The sequence below is a fragment of the Aulonocara stuartgranti genome (assembly GCF_965226115.1).
Source record: "Aulonocara stuartgranti genome assembly, chromosome: 7".
In the NCBI taxonomy this organism is placed as follows: domain Eukaryota; kingdom Metazoa; phylum Chordata; class Actinopteri; order Cichliformes; family Cichlidae; genus Aulonocara; species Aulonocara stuartgranti.
The window spans coordinates 2,522,735-2,532,820 of NC_138945.1; the positions used below are offsets into that span (position 1 = coordinate 2,522,735).

Here is a 10,086-nt window from a genome sequence, read left to right on the forward strand (position 1 = left end):
CAGAAGAAACAAATCCACAAAATAAGGAATCATTAAAGTTAAGAATATTTATTGCATCCATTATTGGAAAACACACTTCACTGTACAGCATTCATCCATTTGTAATGGAAAGATGATTAAAAAAGAAATTTCCAATCGCACACTGTGACCCACGAGCGACCGTCGTCCCCTCACAGGGAACCGGAGTGCTAACACCCGGGGCTTAAGCGCTAAGCAAACTAGACTGGATTACAGGAAGGGCTGTGACCTTTAACCTCTGCTAAAAGCTGCTTCTTTTCAGAGGCATTGTTATGATATTAACATCTGTTTATTCTCTTCTGAGGACCAAAGAAAAAACCCAAAACAAGCACAGCTGATGAACTGAATTTCAGTTTCACATCAAGTCACACTTTAAAACGAAACTTTGTCCAGTCTCTGACAGTAAAAGCAACTCGGCATTAATAGAAATCACAACCTCTCTTTGCATAAGATACATGTTATAAAGTGCTTCGTGTACATACAATACAATTACAAAACACATTTTAAGCTGCACCACCATCACTGTTTTACAGATGGATTTCAAATTGTATTTGGTCACAATTGCCACTCACTGAAAGGGAAAATAACATGAGTAAAGTGTCGTTTTCACTTGTGTTAATGTGGATGTTTGGACAAACCTTCAGCTTGTTTCTGATTAACTATAAAAAGTGTAAGGAAGCAAATAAAGGTCCCTAAATATATGAATAACAGAAATCCTTATATATACATATAATTTTGAGGACCCTGATTTTAAAAATTCAATGCGAAGATAAGTTTAGCCGCTTTTGGAAGAGGCGAAAGTTTCAGTCCGATTGAGTGTTACAGACACCCGTGCACCCACGCGTCCTCAGATGAGCCGAATACTGATTCACGGAGCCGGGCCACGCAGCGACCACGGCGTGGCACATGATTTTAAATCAGAAGGCATGTGGATGTAAACGTCGTTACATGAAGAGCGTTTTAGGCACAACAGTTTCAGCTTTCAGGAGGATTATCGGCACCCGCTGCCACTTTGTGGACAAAAGGAGGGAACGATCAGGGTGGGGGGCTGGTGGCAGGCAGTGGATGTCTGTGGTCAGGTCGGCTGGGATCCTGTTGGAGGATTTATTAATATATTTTCAGGTCTTGCATCTTTGATTCTGTCCACATTTTTTGGCAGTTCTTGGGGATCTTGCTGGTGTGGTTTGCTTCCCGCTCACTTGAAAGATCAAAGTCACAGGAACTCGGAGCACTGAGGTGCAGCGCTCGTCTGCATCCATTTATTATTCGGTAAACGCCTTCCACCCACGCTTCAAGAAACATCTCCAGAGATGACAGAAGAGCGGGAACTGTCTGCAATCAGTCCTCCGTCCCAGATGTTCAGTTAGGCCACAGCCTGAGCGGCCTCGGGTACGAGGGAGGAGAAGAAGGTTTTGAAGAAAACCCAGGCCGTCCACATGACGGACACTCGGTGAGGAGGCACCAACACCGCTGTCATCGTTCCCTCTGATCCTTCAGCTGCTGGTTCATCCTGCTGTCTGTCGGCGTGCTCACCTGCCTGAGGAGACACACGTCACACATCAGCCTGCAGCATTTAATTCACCCACTACAGCAAACATCAGGGCCTGTGTGCAGGTTAGCGACTCGACCTGACCCGGGTCTCACTGCTAGCTCATTTCAAAAACATTCAGTCTTTTCTCAGTGTGCAGCATTTAGCTGGAGTTTCATCAATGTAGGAAAAAGTGAACAAGAGAGAAAAATGATGAGTTTCTTACTGGATTCAGGTTTGGGTTCCTGTTCTGGTTCTGCTGGTTCTCGGGGGGCTGCAGCTGGTTGGGTTCTGGGACCTGCACTCTCCTTCTGAAGGGAAACCAGCCGACGGTGTGTCTGGAAGACAAGGCAGGAAATTCAGGGGTTACAAGGAAAAGCTAACCATCTATAATCCTGAAAGAAGCTCCAAAGGTTTGTAACGTCACATCGTGGTTGGAGCTTCCTGCACCGTGATGCCCACATAGAGCTGCCAGTGCCTGGTTTCAGCACGCTAGTCTCCATCAGAACGCTGGATCAAGAGCTCAGGCCTGTGGTTAAAAACTTCTTGCCCCCCATTTTCTGCTCTCTGTGGTTAAGGAAAACTGCTGCACCACCTAAACACCAGTTAGATAAATCTGAAAGTGAACACTAGGGGTCAGCAGCGGGCAGCTGGGTGCAGCACAAGGCTCGAAAACATGATCTCACAGAACTCGATATGAGTCATTTATTGAGAAAAACTAAATGTCAGATCAGATTTCTGCTTATGATGAGAAGCTGAAGACATTACACCTGACATTTAAGCACTTAATAAAGTTGTCACGGCAACAAAACACGTGAGCGCTCGTCTAGAGCCTTTTATTCCAAAAACTAAGAAGTGATTAGAAACTAACTGCAGGTGATGCTTTCAGTCAACCTTCAGCTGAGTGCTGACACCTGTGAACTCATTTGTGAGGATTTAAAGTCTACCATCATGATTAAAAGTAAAAAACAAAAACAGAACTGAGCCGTAGAGGTCGTCGGTCAGCAAGAGGGAAGTGGGCCGGGGGCAGCACGGCTGATGCTGACAGCGTGATCTCCAGCCTCAAATAAGAGTGAAAGCACGAGCAGCAGCAAACCCTTCAAACGAAGCCTTCGGTGAGCGCTCCTTTCTTTAACAGCTTCCAGAGTTTTAAGATTTAAAGAAAAACTTTTTAAAGGAAGCACATCCTGCCAACACGGCTGATAGATGTCAACAGCAACTCGTATGCGTCACGATAGGCTATCAGTGCAGCCATCATTAATGAAATCACTCGACTTTAAGTCAGCAGTACACAGCTGAGCCCGGAAACTCCCTCCTTCACAGAGAGATGCAAATATGATTGTGTGGCAGCCCTGCAGCACGAGGAAGTACTGCGGTCTGAGCTTTATCAGTAAGAGGAAGTTCAGGCTTTATTCAGTGGTTTAGACTCACTTAGGACAGGAGTCAGTACATATGAGGAAGCAGAGTACTGACAGAAACATGACTGATATTCGTCGACCCAAAAGAGCAATAATGTTAAAAAAAGAAATGACACTTCATTTAACTCTGAACGTGTCTGCTGTCAGATCATAGGTCTACCATCTTCACTTCTAATGCACTTCCACTTTAACAGTAAATCACTGAAAAAGTTTATTTTACTTTGAGAGGTGACGGTTTCAGATCATATTTACATTTTCATATTTGTCTCCTTTCCTGCACAATACCAAGAAGTTGGCAAAGGGTAAGCCGCTCTATAATAAGGCTGCCCCTGAACAGTACGGGATAGAAAGAAATAGTTTGTTTTTCCACTAAATTACCAGGAAAGTAGTAACTGAAGCACCTGCAGTGCTTAACTTATTCATTTGTCTTCTGTAGCAGTGGTAGAATAGTTATGTTATATAGTTTATGTCTTGCATATTTCCACAACCATATTCATAATCACATACTGTGTATGCTACCGTTGCATGCATGTATTATCTTACTTATTTTTAATTTGTTTGTACTTTTTTGGTATTTTTCCTTCTGATATCTGTACCTGAGCTGAGCTAACGCAAAAAATTTCCCCGTCCTGGGATCAATAAAGTCTTATCTTAAAAATCTGACATTACTGCCTTATTTTAGTGTACCTATCACTAAATATCAAGTGTAACCAAAGTGTTACCAAAACTGCTCTAACAGCAGCTCGAGTCTAATTTGTACAGGTCTGCTAGACAAATAAATATAATATTTCTTATATCGGTCTGTATAGGGACCTTTTTTTGTTCCCCTTGCTGGTGTAACAGGTTTAAAGGATCCATGTCCTGCAGGTGGGGCTCTGTGTATACACACTCCGTCTGTGACTCAGACAGGCTGCTGGGCTTTAAATGGGCGAGGCGTGTTGGTGTGCAATTCACCAAGAGACGCTAAAAAGGGAGAACTCAGAAAACCAGACTCTTGTTGACCCCTGTGACTTAAATCTAGTGATTACAGCAGCTCTCTGAACCCACAGCTGCACACTTACAGGTACATGAGGAGCAGGGTGCCCATCACCAGCAGGAAGCGGCTCAGGTTGGAGTTGAAGTACACGATCATCATCAGGACCCCGAATCTTGCAGCAGAGTACAACCAGTCCAGCCAATCGCGCTCCATGCCCTCCTCGTCCTCCACAACGGCTCCGCCCTGCGCGTTCATCCGCATGTTCTGGTTGGCCTCCCCGGGGTTGATGAAAGCGCCATCCTGCACTGGATTCTGATTGGCTGGCAGGTTGTTGATGGGGTTCTGATCAGCTAGCGGGGCAGGGACGGGTACTTGGTGGGCGGGAACAGGAGGGTACTGGCCAATGGTTGGAGCTGTTGTGGGAATGCTGCCTGCTGCTGCTAAAGCTGCATGGCTGGTGATGGGAAAATGAGAATTAGTAGTCAGACAAACACAAGACGTGGCTGTGGGTGTAAAACCTTCAGTGTGTGAAGCAGAACTCACTATTGCATATAATACTGTCGAGCGTAGACATGCTGGAGCCACAGCAGCTGCTGGGGGCTGTACAGGGAGTAGGTGGGAAAGGTTGGCTGGGTCATCTGAGGAGCTCCAGTCCTGCCGGGGACATGACACAAGACTGTTAATCTTCACTTCTCTTTAGGAAACAGAAATCATTTTCTGACATCTGCAGTCGTTTATACGCGAGAGAACATCTCTGTGCTGGGACTGTGTTTGCCTTCAGTCCCATACGTGGAGTGCAGCAGAAAGAGGCCGGTACAAAGCAGAGCAGGCACTGAGCGATGGTGGGTTGCAAAGCGGCCTGCAGATGCACAGCAACTGTAGACTAAAGCAGCTTTAATACGATGAATAAAATGAGATTTAGTAATTGTATGTGTAGAGCGGGGTCAGCGGAGCTCCAACTAACATCAGCTGATTTTTCAGCTATGCTTGATTATTTTCAGTCTTCTTGGTTCCAGGAACTACAGTCACCATCTCTGTTTGTTGGTGGTTACTTTTGAAAATTCAAAACACTTTGATATTTGCTGTGAGCTCCTGAAACAGTGATCTTTGATACTGGTTCCAGAGGTAGTGCTCTGCACTGCTTAAATGAAATTAACTACAAATTATACCTTAATCCACCTTAAAAGCAGCTACATGTTTGCAATTTAAAAACGGCCTGACACAGAAAACAGTGGCCCCTCAGAAAGCACAACCTGCAAAGCTGTGGCTTCTTCCATGTTCTGCATCTTTATCACGACTGATGATTTTTAAGTTCAGCTTTTGGGGTTTTTGTTGAATGTCGCTGACAAACAATAACAAAGATCCAGAAATCACATGATCAGGATTCGACTGTTCTTCAGCTTTTAAAAGGTTAGTTTAACCGAAGGCCACTTGGTTTTGAAACTGGGATTCCCCCAGTGGGGAAGTGGAGAAGGGAAGTCAGCGATGGCTTACTGTACAGTTAGCAGTCATAGCTGCGTTGTATTAAAGGTGAATAAAAAATGTTCAGTGGTTTGGCTGCATAGCGGTCATTCTCTCTGACAGTGCAAACACTGCTGCGATGGATTAAAGCACACTGACACACAAGCTGAAGTTCTTCCTTTGTTGCTTACATGGCAGCAGGAGGCCACACTGGAGTCTGTGTGTGTGCTGGAGCTGCGGAGGCCGGCCTCCTCTGCCGCAGCTCTGGTGGGCTGGGAGTCTGGGCTGGTGTGGGCTGTGGACTGGAGGAATGTGGCTCTTTGGTCTGCAAAGGAAAGAAGAGTTTGATGTCATTTTTTTTCTGCAAACCCCCCCAAAACAAAATAAAACAAACAAAAAATCCCCAGCAAGAAACATCTGCTGAGACCTGTGTTATCAGATCTACCACATTTTGTTTCTGCAGCTTTGTTTCCGGCTTGGAAGTGTACTGATACTAATGCATGCCAGCTTTAGTGTCTGGGCTGACTTCTGGTAGATAACAGCTGAAGCAGAACAGTTCCACTACACAGCGGGGCAACAATAAGGGCGGAGGTGAAGAAGCACATCTGCAGCGCTCTTTACCACAGTGTCTTGAGGTTACTTACAAAACCTCACACTGATTTCTTGATTGGAATTTGTCATCATCAGAGCCCAAACTAACTCAGTCTGAAAATATCCTCGAAACTTCAACAAAACTTACAAAATATTTAGAAAAGCATTTGAAGTGCAAACTACACTGTTGCCTCAGCCAGGTGTCATTTCTGAGACACAAGGATGGTAACAGACGGCACACAAGGACGCTGTGTGAAACTAGCCTGTATGCAAACGTAGGGACACGAGGGCGGCATGAAGCCAGCTGCTTTGTTTACAGGAGCTCAGAATTCAAATACCTCACCAACAGGAGTTTCGCTGTGAACATGCAGGTCTTTATAAAGCCAGGAGGACCGAAACAACGTGCTGATGTTAGAGAAAAGTCACTGGGTGTTACTTCTAAAGTGTTCTCACCTTGGGTCTGGCTCCCAGAGGTCCCTGGGCAGGATTCCTAACAGCACACACCAGGTGCAGTGTGGGAATTGAGTCCGTCTGTGGAAGTGGAGGTAAAACAGTTAAACAACATGTGACATCCACCCAACACATACAGACTTGTGTCTGAATGAACCCCGATTAAACTTTGAGAACCTCAAAGCCTGCAGAATTACACCAACGTACGAGCTCTGGAGGCCACTTAACGTCACCTGTGTCGATCCCACAGACTCTGATTATGAGGCATGTTTACAGCCTGGTTTGAAAAATGTTTTGGCCTGCACTGACCGTGAATTTTTTTAGAACCCGAACGTACGATTTGGGGCGTGGCCACGGTGACTTCCATTAGTGCCATATCTAGGGATTGGTACCGGTGTCCGGTGCCATCATGGCACCGGTTCTGACATAAACGGTAGTAACCAGACCGAAAAGCAGCGCACATTTCGGTGCTTTATTTCGGTGCTTTTTTCCCCCTGAGATGTCATACACTTTAGATTCTAGCCAATCATTTTACGTTTCCGAGGATAGTAGGCGGGCCCAGGTACGTACGTTCTTTTATGCAGAGCTACTGATTAAAAATGCCCAAGGCGAAGCGGTCAAAGTCTGGCTGTACTTCACAGCAAAAGATGCAAACTCAGCAGCAACAAGTGCTTTAAGCTGATACTGTGATACTGTCAAAGGAGGTAACACCTCGAATCTGATGAAACACCTGGCTACGCAAAGCGTTTTTTTAAAAAGCTGAGAAATGCACCGTATTTGATAGCTTGCTGCGAGACCTCACACCGAGCGCATCTACTGCGGGTGTGGTGCCTGTTATCGACCCGGAGTTAGCAACATCCCCCAAGAACCCGAAGAGGAGAGTCCTGGCCCCTAGCCCTGCCAGTGTAGCAGAAATGATGAGGATGATGAAGCAGCAGCAGCCGTTCTTCTCTGCGTGAGTAGCTTCATGTTGTTCGTGTGTAATTTACGTTGAGTAGGCTAACCACGTTATTACATTAATGCATGTAAGGTGAACTAGCAAACACCGTCGTAGCTACATGCTGCTGTCTTCTTGTTTGATAGAGTGATACCATATATGCCCTAAAGCTGCAGAAAAGGCTAACATTGTTATCTTTTTACAAACAGCTAAATATGAGAGGTTTTAGGACAAAGTTTGTGTTTTCCATTGTTTAAGCACCGGTTCGAGCACCGTTTAAGCACCGGCACCATTTCAAAAGTACCGGTTTGGTACTGGTATTGGATAAAACCTAAACGATACCCATCCCTAGCCATATCAGGCAGATGATAGGGGTCTACTAGCCTTCATCTGTGCTCATTTAAGCCACTGAACTAAACCAACTTGTTTGTGCTGTTGATGCTTCTGTGGAATCTTTTTCTCAGAAATAATGAAGTCATTTTGTACGACAGTGTCCAGGTTGTGACTTTTTCTTTTTGCATGTGGCCTTTCACTGCAGTGTGTGTGTGTGTGTGTGTGTGTCTGATAACCAGTGACAAATGAAAGGAAAAAAAAACCTGCACTCTTGACCCTTACAGTGAGGGAAGCATGGCTCTGGTACGGTATGAAGCTCTTCTGCTGGGTTTCTGTCTACTCAGAGTAGCCAGTGGTTCTCAAACTGTGGATGACCATGGGAGGAAAAAAAACTGAGACTACGCCAAATCAATGATTTTTACAGAAAACAAACAAAAAAAGTCCAGTTATTTTGTTTCATTACAGCGCTGTATACAACTGAAATTTAAGTTTATATCTCCATCTCACCCTATCCCTGGCCTCCTTCACTACAGCCATGAATCCTCACTGAAGTCCTTTTCTTTTCCTCCTACCTCGCAGCACCATCTTCATCATCCTTTGTCCAACAGATCTGCTATTGTCCCCCCTGAACGTGTCCAAACCATCTCATCCTCAGCGCTCAACCTTCTCAGTCCGAGCTGTCCCTCTGTTGCACTCTTTTCTATAGTGGTTCCTCCCAGCGCTGACAGACAGTAAGATGAGTTTTGTTTGTTTTGTTTTTCTAGTTTAAAAGGAAGTGGGGTCGGGCCCACAGAACTAAGGCCGCAGAAGCTCCAAAGCTTGCGTGCAGGTTTTCTACAGCTGTATGCTGATTGGTTTACAGAATAAATGGCTGACAGCTCCTTTGTGCACGGTTGGTATTGTCTTACGTCTATCATGCCTTCTCAGGCAATGAGCCTCTACTGGGATTCTTGAACAAAAAACATGAAATAGTCTGTCCTAGTTTTTGTGGCACAGCCCTTTCACAGGTCTCAGTAATTACTGTGTACTTCCTTATTCTCCTACAAGCAGCAGTGAGAGCAGCCCTCTTCCACCAGTTTGTCACCAGCATAGTGGCACATAATCAGCTCGTGACATTTACAACTTGACATGACAGCTCGTGCTATCACACACACCTGTATGAAGAGTCCATTAATGTGCAGGTTATCAGGCAGCAGTTTGCCAGCGTAGATGAGCCTCTGGTCACTCACAGCCTGGAGACGAAACAAGAATAAAGTCAGTAACGAATCAGATCTCCTTGCTGCTTTGGGTTAGGTGGGGGAGCTTGTTTTTTTTAAGGTACTAAACTGAAACCATGAAATATGGCCAAAGTCGAGTAATTTGTTTGCAGTAGATCACAAAGACTTATATCTAATTGTAGTAAAAAAAAATAATTCTTAGTATCAAACAAAGAATAAACAATAAAACAAAGATTTTGATGAGAACATTTCGTAACCAGAAACACATGGCCAAGTTCCCACAACATTTGGGTAAACAGACGAAACCTGGCTCCTCACTTGAACCTTTTCAGTCCACTGCCTGTGCCTGGCTACACCCCACTGAAGCGTAGATCCTTTGCGTCTCTGCTTCCTGTCCAAAACTGATGTTTGACATGTGTAGTCCCCCCCCCCGCCTAAGACACACCTCTGGATGTGGTCTGAATAGCACGAATGTTCCCGTGAAGTTGTACTTATTTCAGAGACATAACTACAGAGAGATACCAAAACAACAGACAGACAGAAACACGTGTTCACTGCAGGTGTGTCAGTCACAGTTCAGTTTATTAATTAAACAGAAAAAAATGACATGACTGCGAGCTCGCGCTCATGGAACTCGCAGGCACGCTGCGCTGGTTTCGTGTGAGCGCGCGCATATACACGCGCGTGACCCGGGAAATGGCTGACAGCTCCTTTTTACTCTCATCACATTCCACAGCACAGCCGCGAATAGCTCCGCCGCCCTCTGTGTAAACTCACCGGTTTGGTCGGGTAGACAGCGGACAGGTGCGCTTTCAGCTCCTTTATGGTCCACTGCAGGCTCACTCCCTCGATGGTCCGGTCCTCCTGAGCCTGGTTGGGCGTCTTTATGATGAGAGTGATCGCCTTTTGTTCAGAATTTCCTGCATCCATTTTTACCGTCTGCCGGTTGTAATGGCGATGTGTGAGCTAGAAAAACAGGATGTCTCCGTGACTCGCTGGACTCCCTAACACGAAGAACAGCCGGGGGAAAGTGCGTCTTATGTCAAAGAGAAACTGCAGTGACCTGGGTGGCTCTAGAAGTGTCTCCGCTGGTCCTCATACGGGACTTTAGAGGAGGAAGGTTGTTTCCAAACACACTGTGGCCGCTCCTGATTGGC

At 45.5% G+C, this 10,086-nt stretch overlaps 1 protein-coding gene across 1 annotated transcript; it reads right to left on the bottom strand.

Moving 5' to 3' along the window:
* Window positions 1-32: 32 nt before the first annotated feature.
* On the bottom strand, window positions 33-10,043 carry herpud1 (homocysteine-inducible, endoplasmic reticulum stress-inducible, ubiquitin-like domain member 1). The gene is made up of 8 exons (XM_082542657.1): window positions 9,707-10,043; window positions 8,867-8,944; window positions 6,446-6,523; window positions 5,593-5,726; window positions 4,484-4,594; window positions 4,026-4,394; window positions 1,773-1,884; window positions 33-1,555 (listed from the first exon to the last, which is right to left on the bottom strand). Exons 1-8 carry the CDS (start codon window positions 9,857-9,859, stop codon window positions 1,382-1,384), a joined length of 1,209 nt encoding a protein of 402 aa, XP_082398783.1. The 5' UTR covers window positions 9,860-10,043; the 3' UTR covers window positions 33-1,381.
* Between the last annotated feature and the right edge of the window lie 43 nt (window positions 10,044-10,086).

Excerpts from the sequence above, each read along its gene's own strand:
- herpud1 (XM_082542657.1), bottom strand. The coding sequence starts at position 9,859 with ATGGATGCAGGAAATTCTGAACAAAAGGCGATCACTCTCATCATAAAG. Across the intron at positions 8,945-9,706 it reads CTGTCTACCCGACCAAACCG|GCTGTGAGTGACCAGAGGCT; the intron begins GTGAGTTTACAC and ends TTTCGTCTCCAG. Across the intron at positions 1,556-1,772 it reads GGAACCCAAACCTGAATCCA|GCAGGTGAGCACGCCGACAG; the intron begins GTAAGAAACTCA and ends GTGTCTCCTCAG.